This window comes from Nesoenas mayeri (genome assembly GCF_963082525.1).
Source record: "Nesoenas mayeri genome assembly, chromosome: 25".
Classification (NCBI taxonomy): Eukaryota; Metazoa; Chordata; class Aves; order Columbiformes; family Columbidae; genus Nesoenas; species Nesoenas mayeri.
In genome coordinates this window covers 6,426,924-6,440,704 of record NC_137549.1, presented here as the reverse complement: position 1 = coordinate 6,440,704, position 13,781 = coordinate 6,426,924, and the positions used below count along the sequence as shown (strand labels likewise).

Sequence of the window (13,781 nt, the reverse complement as noted above, 5' to 3'; positions counted from 1 at the left end):
ACTCGGGGACGGCGCTGAGCGCGGTCCGAGCGCCGGGGCTTTGCGGGCCCGGGTGCCGCCCCGGGGCGCTACGCGGCGGCCCCGCCAGGCGGCGCTGTTCGCACATGCGCAACGCGGCGCCCGCGCCGTTCCCGCCAGTGCCGCAGAGCGCGTGCGCGCATGCGCGGGGCGGGCCGCGCGCTGCCGGCCCCGCCCGCCCGAACGTCGCCATTGTTACCTGAGAACGAAACGGGGCTTCCCCTCGTACTGATTTATGGAGAAATAAACACAAATCCCCGCGGCGCAAGAGAAGGACGCGCAGGTTCACAGGCACAGGGCCCTCACGCCCCTCAAGGCGCCTCGTCGCTGCCGCCTCAGCTGCTCCCGAGAGGTACGTTGCCAAAGACACTGGAAACAAGAAATCAGTAGCTGTAAACTGGCTTTATTATTATTTTTAAAAAACGGAATGTTTCATTAACAGAAGCTTGAAGTGATGTTTGACCAAGAACACGTTTATTACAATAAAAAGAAACCAAACAGACTGGTTGATGTAACATTTGGCCACAAGAGGGCAGCAGTCTGGCTGTTGGTGATCACACATTCCAGGCGGCTCCGGTTTATCGAGTTCACCCTTGTCTTACGGCATTAAAAAATAAGGTATCTATAGGTACAGCACAGCGGTGTCAGTATCGGCGGGTGAAACGCGGCTCGGCGGGTCTGTCCGTGCGGTCCGGGGCAGCGAAGGCCTGCAGGCCGCCAGGCCCCCCCGCGCTCTGCGTCCCCGCGAAGCCTCCGCGCCTGGAACAGACCAGAGCAGCTGAAACCGGGACAGCACGGGCGGCTCCGTCTGTTCTCCTACTTGCCAATCCATGATTATGTAGAAGCTGAAAGCAGCGTTTTTTCACAGGGATTTCTGCTTTTAGACAGGTCAACTATTACAAAAACGTAAGCGCTCTGACAAAGCTCCTTACCCCGACATCCCTCCTCGGCTCAGCACATGGCCTGGTCCTGACTGACCAGGCATGCTTCTATCACCACCTGATTTAAAGAAAAAGAAAAATAAAAAGCCAGCTTGATGTTTTCCTATACAAAACACCACCTTTCCCCCAGAATTTTATTGGCTTTCTCAGTAACGCTGTTAAAGCTCCATAGGGATTTTAACTACCGCTCATTCGGCAGCAGTAATTCATAGAATAAAACACGATCACGCTGGTAAGCAGCAAGTGTACCTTGCCATCTCTCATGATCCCGTCCCATCACTCCTCCAGCCACATTTCCCTGCCATGAACGATCTTGATGCCCCTCTAACTTTCGACCATGATCTCCCCAGTCACGTCCATCTCTTAAAAAAATAAAAGAACATCTTCTAGGTGTGTCCCTTATCTGTTTAGCACCACAGGGTAAAGCCAAACACCATACCCCATACCCAAGTGTATCAAGCGGTTAATCAAGCTCTATCTATAGCCACTGAATCATTGCATTAAAAACCAGTCAAAGAGAAACAAGAAACGCACTGAACAGCATCCTTTGCACAATAAAGCTCGTCTTTTTCTGATCTACAGAGACATAATTAGTGTTGCAATGTACTACTTAAATAGGGAGCAATTTGTTGACCACGATTCCTTCGCCTGGTGCATTTAGGAAGAACTGAACATTAGACACCTAGCACAACTGCCTGGTTTAAAGAGAAGCTGCTCTGATCCCAGAGGAGTCCCCGTTCCACACAGCTCACTGCTGCGGAGATTTTGATCCTTAAAACCTGACCGCTACCCACAAACGGGACTTCTGCAGGCGTTACTGGAGCATCTGGTACAGACTCCATCTCACCTGCAGAAAATAAACTTATTTAGAAGAGAACCAGAGTTAGGCGCTGAGCTAATTGAGCAGCGCGTCTTTACTCACTACAACACTCTGTTCTGTGCAGCGGAGCTACACGTGCTAATTCCTTGGAGACAGGATTCACACTTGTTCAACTGCTTCTGCTGTCACCTTCAAAGGGCCACGGAATGTTAGAATTTTAAGAACCAACAAATCCCTTCCCTTATGTCATCTGCACTAACCGCGGCTGGGGGGGAATCCCTCTTCCTTCGCTCATTCTTCTGTCGGAGCCGTAGCCGCCCCAGCTATCGCGGGAGTGACGGTCGGGGCCTCCGTGGCGTTCGTCCGGGTAATGCTGGAAGGCAAAGGGTGGAGACCTGTGCTAAGAATCAATGCAGGGTTTATTTGAAATTCAGTTCCTCAAAGGCTGCCTTTCTAGAAGCTGTCAGAAAAGAAGAAAGTAGTTGTCTCGTTTTGTCCTGGTTCCATTGGTACTGCTGTGCGCAGTTCACAGTTCGCTTTGGTTTTGTGTTGTTTTGGTGGTTTTCATTGTGGGGGTTTTTTTCTTTGGAGGTTTTTTTTTGGGGGGTGGGGGGCAGGGTTCGGCTTGGCAGAGTCTTTTTAAGGCTTCCTTTCTGGCCCTATTCCCAGCTCTCTCCAGAAAGGAAAGGTACTGATTTCACACCTGTCCTTTTAGTTTTCTTGCTCCATGATGACATCAGTTATTTTCTACAAACCACCAAACCATTTTCTACAAACGTCAGATAAGGGACCCCTTGCCAGTGATGAGACAGCACAGTAACCACTGCTGAACACAGCACAGGCAAATTTTAATCGCCACGCAGCAGCCTGAAAACCTGCCGCACCGCAGCTCCCGTTGCTCGGAGGTTCCCCCGTCCCAACCTCTAGCAAGTTGAATAACTTATGTTCTGCACATTCGTGTACAAAATCAGGTACTGCTCGAACATCTGCTCAGTTTAAACCTGGCGGTGGTTGCATTTAAGAACCAGGCAGCACGCACACTTGTGGTTTTTGCACTTCGGGGTTATTTTTTTTGGCTTTTTAACTGAAGCTGTTGTTTGGGTATAACCCACCTGCCCATCTCGATCTGGTATTCCTCTCGAACCATCTCTTCTGGAACAAAAAAGAGAAGTGGCAGTTCAGTCACCACAGTAATCATCACTCCAATGTCTTTATGAAATAATGCATGAGAATTTATCTTTTTCCTTTAATTTGTATTAGTCTGTAAATCTGATTGCCGCTGTCTCTTTAGTGGTAAGATGTTGACATGAGTTCTTGTTTCATAGCACAGAAAGAGATCAAAGTAACATCTATGACTGTAACATAGCTAAGCAGGGGACCAGTGAGGCCGGTCAGGATGGTGCCAAAGGAGAAAACGGAGTGAACCCACCACATCAGAAATGAGCTACAAGCAAAGCTAAGCAGCATTCTTTTCCAAAGACCCTCTGAGAGCAAAGCGAGAGGTCTCAACAGCACTACACAAAGTGGTTTTGCATTCTGTGGAACTAGAAATCTATGTTAGCCAGGCTGCAAAGATGAAAGTAAAGGACGTTTTAAAGCCAAAGGAAATGGCTAAATCTTCGGGATACATAAATCAGATTTCCATACATCTCAAGAGGAGCTGTAGGATCTCCCTCTGCATCACAGCAGACTGCGTTAAGACTCGGCTTATCTTTATGCAGCCTCTTTCCGACACGTCTGTAAAGGCTGGAAGCCCAGGATTTGCACACACATATAAAATTAGACACGAGAAATGCACAAGGGTCATTTTTTTCACTCTTCTTCTTTTGGCACCCTTCAAGCCATTAGGTAAGCCACAAAAAGACATCTAATTTCCATAACGGTATAGGGAGAAAAGACAACTCCTTGCTGACCTGTCCAAACAGTGATCTTGGTATCGGCCACGATCCCTGTGGTCGAAGTCGTGGAAGCGATCCTGACGACTGAACTCAGAATGATACCTGTCATCCATCGCCATTCGCTTCGCCTCTGGCCAGTACAGGTCATCCCGTCTGCAAAAAAAGGTCACAATTAGTAGTAATCTCAAAACAATCTTCCTTTCCTGCTCTCTTAGTATCCAACCTCATTCAATCCAATCATCCAATTGTTTTTGATTTATAATTCAAAGCTCTTGTGTGTTAGGCAGGCATTGCGGTTCAGTTTCAGAGGAAGCCAGGTGTATCAACACTATACAAAAAGCTTAATCTCAACATGTGCTGACGTGAGAAGAGAATAAGTATCTGTTCCTGACAGCAATCCTGCTCTGGAGTCGATACACAGAATTTCTACTCTCGGTCACTCCTCTTTGGGAACCAAGAATTTTAAACCTGCTGTAACAAAGTTGTGCTGATAGGTACACAAGTACATCTGCTTTTTCTCAAGATTGATATTAAAGTGATAAAAGCAACATGTACACACTCTTTCAGTTGTGAGCTCCCCAACTGCTTTAGCCAGAGTACTCACAATTTACACAGGCTTTACAATGTGCTGTTTGTCACTGGATGTGGCCGAAGGGTTTGGAATCTCACAGTGGCCGTTACCTGCCGTCAGGGTCGTAGGGCCTCCTCATGGCCGAGCGCCGCTCCTGTTCGTAGCGCAGCTGCTCCTGCTGCCGCCGCAGCTCCTCCCGCTCGCGCTGGATCCGCTCCTGCTCCCGCCGCCTTTCCTGCTCGATGTGCATTCGCTCTCGCTCCAGTCTCTCCCTCTCCAAGCGCTCTCTGTCAAGACGCTGCCTTTGAAATTCCAGTCGTTCTCGCTCCCTCTGGAGCCTCTGCCTTTCATCCCGCTCGTGAATGGCCTGCAGACGTTGTTCTCGTTCTCGCCGCTCTCTCTCTCTAATTGAAAAAGAGATATTTCATTTTCAACTGAGACTCTTAAGTCTAAGCTTAATTGCTTCTTTGTTTTGGGTGGGGTTTGTGTGTCCCCCCCCCACTTTTTTTAAGTTTCTGTGTTCTTCCCACTACTTAAGTGTGAACTAAATCACACCTACTCTAGTCAGCTGTGAAAAAGCACCTACAAAAGCTGTTACTCAGCAAGGCTCCTGAGGAGCACAGGCTTGGAGAAGATGGATTTCAGTAGTAAAAACATTCATAAATGTGCATTATGTCCGTTCTATCAATAGATTTGTATCAGATCGATCTAAGATACTGACGCTGGAGGGCCAGCATGACACTACTATGGAGTCTGTTCAAAACCCAGATAAGTAGAAACAAATTCCATTCAAAGTTCAGAGCAGAACTGGGAAAACTCACCGGCGCCTTTCCGTTTCCCTGATTTCTCGCTCCCTCTGTCTCTGACGTTCACGTTCTCGCTGCTCTTTGATTTTATCAAATGATAAAATGTCTTGTTTTTCTTTGCTCTCAGACTTCCGATCCTGGCTTTTTGTACTCTGCGTTAAATCAGAACAGTATGTTAGCTGAACACTCTGCATTTTGAGCTGAAATTCCTAGGCCTATCTTCTGCCAACCTGAACAAAACAGACTACAGAGGTAAATAATGTTGGAATTCCATGGAAAAGTAGGTTGAGGAACAGGACCCTAAATTGGGCGAGAGCTTGTAAAGAGTTTAAATATACAAAATCTAGGGGCACACGAACTGGCTCACACCGGTGGCAAACGACACACCACTGCAAAGGTCACCACACTGCACGCAGGGAAACACGCCACCTTAGCACCAGTTTCCAACTGCAACTCTACTTCTTCAACTAGGGCAGCAGCGACAAAAACTATAAAGAAGGTGACGCATAAACATTTACCTTTGCAGCATCATTAACACCCTAACGCTTTCTGAAAAGTGATAAAAGGGTAACTGTTCCCAATATGCAAGGCAAAAAAACCCTTCAGCTACATGCATATACAGCTATTTGACATCTATTTTATTGCACAAAGGCTTCTCTGAAAGTTGTACTTACCCTCTCTTTTGATGTAGAGGTTTTCACACTAATAACTGGTTCTCCTTTAGATTTATCCATTACCACTGTCCTTTCAGCTCCTCGACTTGCTAGAACACAAAATACCTCTGAGTATAAATTATATGCAAGACGTTCAGACATTCCTGTGAGACTTAGAACTGTCAAGATACTAAGCAGTAAATTATTTTGTTGAGGTTTTATACTTACGGAAGAATACATTGATGATTCAAATAGCTTGTCAAGATTTGGCCAAGTTGGGCATGAGGGCAGCAGAGCAATCAGAACACTATGTGAGTGTTTTCTGGCAGGGCAACAGTTTTTGTTCAACAGGAAAACTTCCGTATTCCTAAGCATGCCTCATGCTTTTTTTACTGAATTCTGAATCACATCTGGTAAGAACTTGGGACAAATGGTAAAAGAGTCTGGGGCCCAAGTGATTTTCTCTTCCCTCCTTCCAGTTTTGGGTGATGACATGGGAGGGAACAGAGAAATTCAGTCTGTAAACAATTGGCTACAGAACTGGTGCTACAGGCAGGGAACAGGGAGCTGCTGGAGAGTCCAGCGCAGGGCAACAAAGATGCTGCAGGGAGTGGAGCATCTCCCGTGTGACGAAAGGCTGAGGGAGCTGGGGCTCTGGAGCTGGACAAGAGGACACTGAGGGGGGACTCACTGCTGGGGATCAATATGGAAAGGGGCAATGTCAGGAGGATGGAGCCAGGCTCTGCTGGTGACAACCAGGGACAGGACAAGGGGCAATGTGTGCAAACTGGAACACAAGAGGTTCCACTTAAATACGAGAAGAAACTTGTTGTGGTGAGGGTGTCAGAGCCTGGCCCAGGCTGCCCAGGGGGTTGTGGAGTCTCCTTCTGTGCAGACATTCCAACCCGCCTGGACACCTTCCTGTGTAACCTCATCTGGGTGTTCCTGCTCCATGGGGGGATTGCACTGGGTGAGCTTTCCAGGGCCCTTCAACCCCTGACACTCTGAGGTTCTGTGAACTCCAAGGTTTGCAGAAGCTGAAGGGTTTTTTTAAACAATATCCTTGAAAACATTTCTGAAAGGCAGCTACAAGTACCTGATTTGCTTGCCCTGGATCTATCGGAGGATCCGGCCTTTTGTTCATCTTTCTCTTTTCCTTCTTTTTCGTCTTTTCCCTCTTTTTCTGATTTCTTAACATCATCTTTTTTATCGGTCTTCTCCTCCTTCTTAGCACCAACAGACCTAGAGGGAAACTTTGCTTTAACAGAGAACCTGCCAACAGTGCTAAATAACCACTCTGGTCAGGCCAACGATGCCAAGAAAAAAAACCACACCAAACCAACAGCACCCACCACAAAAACCCTCAAAAAATACCAACCACGCAAACAGCCCATCAAAACGACACACTAAATCCCAGAAGTATTTGTCAGTCCCAAGAGCAGACTAAGCCGGTGTCAAATCAGAGGACAGACGACTATGATCAAAATAATGGTTCACCCAGCAACAAACTGATTTGGTGTCTCACAATATAACAGACAAGTTTTGATACTAAACACTGCTGAACCCTCTATTTCTGAACAGTGGGTCAATTAAGACGCACTTACTGCAAATGTTATCTTTTCAAGTACTACCCCTATTTCAGATGCAATATAAAGCAGCAAACTGAGATGTATGACAATTACGGTTAGCTTTGGTCACATTTGCATTTTAAACATGGAAAAGATACAAAAAGCACTTTACTTCTCCAATTTGGATTCTGCAGAATGGTGCCTGTCTTTTTCCTTCTTTGTTTCACCTTCCTTTTTGTCTGATGGCTTTTTCCCAGCTGGTTCATTTTTTGCCTAGAATTTCAGCCAGAAATATTTCCATAATAAGAGACAAGACATGGACCTTGCACGGTTCTATTCTCATTGGGCTGTCGTAGAGCAGCGACCGCTTACCTTTTCCACAGAAATCATTTTTCCGTGCAGCTCTGTCCTGTGGAGGTGATTAATACACTTAGTGGCTTCTTCAGATGTCGACATGGTAACGAAGCCGTAGCAGCGAGCGCCAGGGCTGCGAGCGTTCGTCACCACTTTTGCACCGACCACCTTCGGGAAAAACGTTACTGTGTGTTTGCTAGCACCGAAAAACAAACAGGAAACTGCCCTCAAAGATGAGATTTCTCAAATGGCTACCCCTCGAAATGGAGCCGTTTGGGTCATTAACTACCACTGGACACCCAAGACGCACTAGATGAGAGGCCACCGGTCTCTCCTGTCAAGAATTGTCTCATTTTTACAGATATCTGCCCAGGACTCTCTGAATTCTGGATTCCTATCCACTCCCTTTCCATTTCAACCTTCTTTATGAAGTGTGCTGCTTTCGGATGCGGTTTCAAAAGAACAAAACAAAGCTACGTGCTTAGCCTACCCAGTTATTCATTAACAAAAATAAGAGCTAAATTTAAGGTAATCTTTCCAATTAATAAAACGCTTAATTAATTTACACACCCGCTCCGTACCTTTCCATACTTGCTGAAAAGATTCTTCAAGTCTGTGGCTCTAGTAGAGGAGGAGAGGCCACTGACCCACAAATTCCTGCCGGAGCCACCACCCGCACGGCCTGAGGAACAAAACCACCAAACAGAAAAGCCGGTGTAACACAAGAACGCGACGGGGAACAGGTGATCGCCCCAGAAACCCCACTGACTTTGTCAGCTAGAAACGTTACACAAGTGACATAAACCGAAATGTACAATTCATGCTTGGGAGGTTTTATGTTACAACTGCATTGAGGGTTGACAGAATGAACAGGCCAAACCACACACAGCATCAACCTATAGATTTAGGCATCTGGTAAGATTTGTCAGATAAATCCTGGTCTTGTCAGTGCCCATCACCATTCAGGAAGCCAATGGGACTCCAGTGTAACTATTAGAGTGAAAACATACGCATGCTTAGCGAATTAACAGGACACAAATACTAAGCAATGCAAGAAATGCAAGTCAAAAAGCGAGCAGAACTATCACTCCATTTGCTCCGGTGAATGCTCACTTACTATCATTGACTCACACGTAATGGGTAAATTTGACCCCATAACATATTTTTTCCAAATCATTTGTACTTCTATTTCTTTTTAATGAACATACCTTTGTCATCTTTTGAGATTATCTTTGTATCTCTGTCCTCCTCCACAGGGCTAAAGACAAAACACCACATTACTCAGCCGACCAGACGCAAAAAGAACGTTAATTCTAGATTTTGCACTAAAATTGGATACCTACCAGTAAATTAGCTCTGAAATAAACACTGTCTTTCCAAATTTATAGAAGAGTGACAGGAAATATGGGATTTGTATCCTTACATAGACAATTCTGTTTTGTGGATGACAGAAATAAGAGTAATTTAAGGAAACAACCTTTGAAGGTTGAGGAAGGAAGGAAATCAAACCCTCTGTGTTTAGAAAAAAATATCTGCACATGAAGAAATCAAACAGACTCTTTAGGAATAGGCTACAATTTCATCAGTCTCGGTGGCCAATTGAAGGAAACAGCTTATGCGCATCACTTAACGACCAATGAAAAAAGATAGCATCTGGTCTAGAACGGAGAAAAAACAAACCTCTTTTTCTGATCACCGCCCTCACTGGCTGAGGACTCTTTAGTAGCAGGGGGTTCCTCAGAATTAGCTTTGTCTTCTGTTTTCTTCGCATCTTCTTGGCCTTCTTGGCCCTCGGGACCTGCGCCTTTGGCCGCTGTTCCCCCACTAGAGGCTTCCAGGCCTTGGCAGCGTTTGCTACTCTGATCGCTTGGGGTCTCTACCACTAAAGAGCCACAGTCCGGTTTCTCTTCCTCTACTGGCTGTTCACTTGTCTCCCCTTTCGCTACAACTAAACGCTTTGCTTCCTTCCTTGCCAAAGCTTGTGCCGATTTGCTGTCCAAATCTAAAGCATCTTCCTCCACCTGAGCGGCAGCCAGAGCGTCCTCTTCCTCCGCCAGCCTCTTGCCTGGCACCGCGTTACTCGCTTCCTGCGCATGTGGCCGCTCCGCTTCGGAAGTTTCTTCGTTAAGTACTTCAGATTTACAAGTTTCCCCCAAAATGTCGAGTATTTTCTCATTTTCTACGGATTTAACAGGAATAGAATGGCACAAGATTTAATCACCAGGGAAATACAGCAATCACAAATGTGGAACTGGCATGGCTGCCACACTAACACCAAGAGAACTGCTAAGCTACACAGAGATTGGAAAACCCTAAGTGTACACAGTGTGAAAAGTACCGCGCTAACTGCTGTCTGACAAACTACCAAACCAGCCCTACAGTGTTAACAGGCAAGAAAAATGCCCCCAGATTTAACAAAAACCTTCTGGCTGTTCCTGGATATTCTTCACCAAACGGTTCAGCTGCTTCTTCTCCAGTTAGCTTCCAGAGTCCGAGACGCTGAACTGAACGGACCAAGGCACTGAGGGTTCAATTTTTAAATCTCTGTGAAATCCTTTTAGAGCGGACAGTCCAACATGAGAACTGGGCATCTTCTGATGGTGCGTGAGAGCGTTTGCAGTCCAGAATGCGAATACGATCTGTCGAAAATTCCTGGGATGATAGTGAATTCCTTCTTCTGTATCCAGTCACTCTTTAACTTGTGTTCTGTGCCAGAGCTTTTTATTACCTACGCTCCTCTATTTATATCCATAGAACTACAGTACAGTGTGATATCACAAGATCTGTTTTCAGAACCTTTACATCTTTAAGGGTCATTCCTTAACTCCGCTGTAGGTAAGAGCTCTACAGAACCGTTTCATCACATCAAAGACATGTTTTCAAAAAGCACTTATTCACAGATCTGGTGATATGACAGGGTTTCCAATCTCTATGACCCTGCATGACCTGGATTGTGCACCATAATAATGTACACTACAGTAATGCATTAAAAAATAAAAAAAAAATAAATAAAAACCACACAAAAAACCCACAGGGCCACAGAAAGAATTAAATGAAGAATGAAACTGCTTCAATGCTCAGGATTTTTTTTTCCATTTAGACAAAGCCAACCAAACAAAATAAAGCCCACCACAGTACCTGGCTCCAAAGGTAACTCTTCAAGATCCTGCAACAAAAAAGATTTTAAAAAGGAGAAACGTCACTATTGTGGCCAAAGTGTCAGGAACGGAGCAGTTCCAGCTCTCCTGTCAACACAGGGTAGGCGCACTTTTAATGGGAGTTAAATAGAATGTAAGGCACCGAGTTCATTTGTGTAACAGATAAAAAGAAACAAATCTACCACCCAAACTCAGTATACATCCTACATATATGATCTCAGAGATTGATCTAGATCTTGGTCCATATGATTAAATTAGAGAGGCATTACTTCTTGTTCTTTGCAGAGTAAGAATGCACTCACTGGCGACTACCTGTTCATACACTGGTTTAGCGTACAGTTTATATAGCATTTATTATGCCTTTCTGTTTGTAAAAAAAAATGGGTTACCACCTACCTTTATTATGGTTAAATCAGATGAAGAAGCATCTAAACTGTTTCCAACATCTTCGACCTGTACCTTTAAAAAGTAAAAGGAAGACGCTTTGTCATCTATCACAAAATGCTATTGTGAATGAAACCTGTATGAGAAATGGAATATTTTTTTTCACTGACAATTGACATTAAGCAGATATATCTAGCACCCAAAACAGCCAATACGGGTAGAACCTGACCAACACACCTTGAGCCTTTTCCCGATCCCCACCACATGAACAAGCTTCCGTGTTACATCTCCAATAAGTCTGTCAGCTCACAAAAATCTTTTAAAGATAGGTATACTGTTCTGCTATTTAATTAAAAAAAAAAAAAAGAAAAAGAAAAAAGAATCTGATTCCACACACAGAAGAGATGCATACCATCACTACTGGTATTTCTCTTGGTTCTTCTTTAATCTCTGAAAACTGTGGGGATGCCTCCAAGTTACCTACAGCACATTCTGTAGGCTGATCGGGAAGTTCTTTCACTGCTGCATCAGCATTTTCTTTACTATCAGACAGTGAGTCAAGAATATTATCAGCATTGTAATCCTCTCCGCAATCTACTGCATTGCCATTATCTATTTCAGCTTCATCTAACACACTAATATCCATCATGTCAATATCCTGCAAGTTATCCAAACTTGCTTCAATATCCTCCTGTAAAAAGAAAAGAAGTATATATAATAGTCATTGTAACTGGAAAGCGGTGCTATCATTACTTGGTTCACACGCAGCGTACATACCTGTCCGTCTCCCGAATCCTCTTCCAGGCCATTATCTTCTCCTCCCTCTTCATCTGCTCTACGTCCTGGCAACATTACCATCATTAGAATGAAAAGAAAGTAACAACATGCAACCTTCAAGTTTGTTTTTATTTTGTTTCCCATCAGAGTGGAAGAGAGGGGCGGAGAACCTCTCTAACTGCCCTGTACCTTTGCTGCTTCTTTTTGGTGTTTTCTTCATGATATTTTCTGAAACCACTGGAATTTCATCAGGATTCCCCCCTTCCTCCTCAATAGCCTATTAAGGGAAAAAAATAAGAGATCAAGACAGACATAAAAATTCCATTTGCACATTTCTGTTGAGTTTAAGAGCTGGACATCAAGAGCAGAAGAAATACCAAACCAAGAATCTAAGTGCTTTGAATTAGACACCAGCAACCTGGACACACAAACCAAAGATCATGCGGGAAACCCTGACGTGTTGGTGTAAAGGTTTTTGAACGCAGTCATTGGCTTTACCTACACACGGAAAAGTCAATCGCGCAGCACTCGCAGCAGTGCACGGATTCCGGAGGTGCTGCGACAGGCTAAGAACCCCGGCTCTAGGAGACAAGCATCAGTTCAACGGGGGTAGTTCACGCGCTGCTAACATAAACCCGTCCTGAGGAAGATGCGGTGTACAGGCTAGAAACTAGAGGGGCGGGTAAAAGACAAACACGCAGCAAAAGGACGAGGAGGCGACAGAGAACTGTAAGTCCAGGAGCTCGGCGCACGGCAGAAACCCCAAAGCCTGGATGCTCTTGCGCTGCTTATATCCACATAATTAACACCTAGCGTTACCATTTTTGAAAATTTTGACATACATCTAGACTAAGAAATAATTTCTGATGTTAGCTATAATTGTTTAGTTTCTTACTCACAACACATCTATTAATTATTAGTTAAATATAAACTAAGCTCTTCTTCTAAATAATTTATCACTTAATTTTCTGTCTCACTCTCGTCACGCAGAAGGATCTAAAACGTGAGTAAACACCCCCTGGTTCTGCAGGCGGTCAGAAAGCACCGGTCGTGTCAGCTGCTGAATGGCGGGTATGTCTTTTACCACTTAACCACAGCGTCTGCAGCTCCTCACGCCGAGCGGCTCGGCGCCGGGGCTCCCACCCGAGCCCGGCGGCTCACGGCGGGCCCGCGGCGGCCCGGGACGCTGGTGGGGCCCACGCAGCCCGCCCCGAGCGCGGCGGGCCCCGCAGAACCGCCCCGCGCCACCCGCGGCCCCGCCGCCCCGGCCCCGCCGCCCCGGCCCCGCCGCCCCGGCCCCGCCGCCCCGGCCCCGCCGCCCCGGCCCCGCCGCCCCGGCCCCGCCGCCCCGGCCCCGCCGCCGTTCCGGAGCAGCCGCGCAGGCGCCGGTGCCGCCCCCCCCGCCCCGCTCACCCTCCGCAGCCGCTGCAGGAGGACGCTCTTGTTCCCGGCGCTGTCCAGGCCGCGCCGCCTGAGCTCGGCCCGCAGGTCGATCACCCGCAGCTCGCTCAGCCGCCGCCGGCTCTCGGGCTCCGAGCCGGGCGCTCCAGCGCCGCCCGGGGCCGGGGGTTCTCCCCGCGCGGCCGCTGCCTGGCTGTCCGCCATGAGGCCGGCGCTTCGACTCGCGCAAACAGCGGCGGCTGCAAACAAACGGCGGCGGGAGCGGCGGCTGCGGCACAAAATGGCGGCGAAACCGAATCGCGGTGGAGAGAAAGTGGGGGGAGGGGAGGAGGCGCAGCCCGCACGCGCGCCCGCCGACGGGCCCGAGCGACATGCGCACCTAAACCCCTGAGCGCTGGCGCGCCTGCGCACTACTTCACTTGACTCCCGCAC

At 46.8% G+C, this 13,781-nt stretch overlaps 1 protein-coding gene across 7 annotated transcripts; it reads right to left on the bottom strand.

Annotated features, from left to right (window-relative positions):
- Positions 1–235: 235 nt before the first annotated feature.
- Positions 236–13,722, bottom strand: LOC308049438 (scaffold attachment factor B2-like). Of its 7 annotated transcripts, none has more exons than XM_080359096.1 (21): positions 13,362–13,722; positions 12,138–12,225; positions 11,949–12,013; positions 11,584–11,862; positions 11,184–11,246; positions 10,768–10,795; positions 9,310–9,808; positions 8,838–8,887; positions 8,211–8,311; positions 7,648–7,797; positions 7,448–7,548; positions 6,804–6,949; positions 5,729–5,817; positions 5,070–5,206; positions 4,359–4,652; positions 3,693–3,830; positions 2,892–2,931; positions 2,040–2,152; positions 1,209–1,321; positions 951–1,017; positions 236–387 (listed from the first exon to the last, which is right to left on the bottom strand). In XM_080359096.1, exons 1-21 carry the CDS (start codon positions 13,551–13,553, stop codon positions 354–356), a joined length of 2,787 nt encoding a protein of 928 aa, XP_080215222.1. In that variant the 5' UTR covers positions 13,554–13,722; the 3' UTR covers positions 236–353. The 7 variants fall into 7 exon arrangements, 5 of the variants coding, with proteins under 5 accessions (XP_080215222.1, XP_080215219.1, XP_080215221.1 ...); XM_080359093.1 differs by lacking the exon at positions 236–387 and adding an exon at positions 402–863; XM_080359095.1 differs by lacking the exon at positions 236–387 and adding an exon at positions 402–777.
- Positions 13,723–13,781: the final 59 nt, after the last annotated feature.

Excerpts from the sequence above, each read along its gene's own strand:
- LOC308049438 (XM_080359093.1), bottom strand. The coding sequence starts at position 13,553 with ATGGCGGACAGCCAGGCAGCGGCCGCGCGGGGAGAACCCCCGGCCCCG. Across the intron at positions 12,014-12,137 it reads ACCAAAAAGAAGCAGCAAAG|GACGTAGAGCAGATGAAGAG; the intron begins GTACAGGGCAGT and ends TAATGTTGCCAG. Across the intron at positions 5,818-6,803 it reads ATCCAGGGCAAGCAAATCAG|CAAGTCGAGGAGCTGAAAGG; the intron begins GTACTTGTAGCT and ends TTTGTGTTCTAG.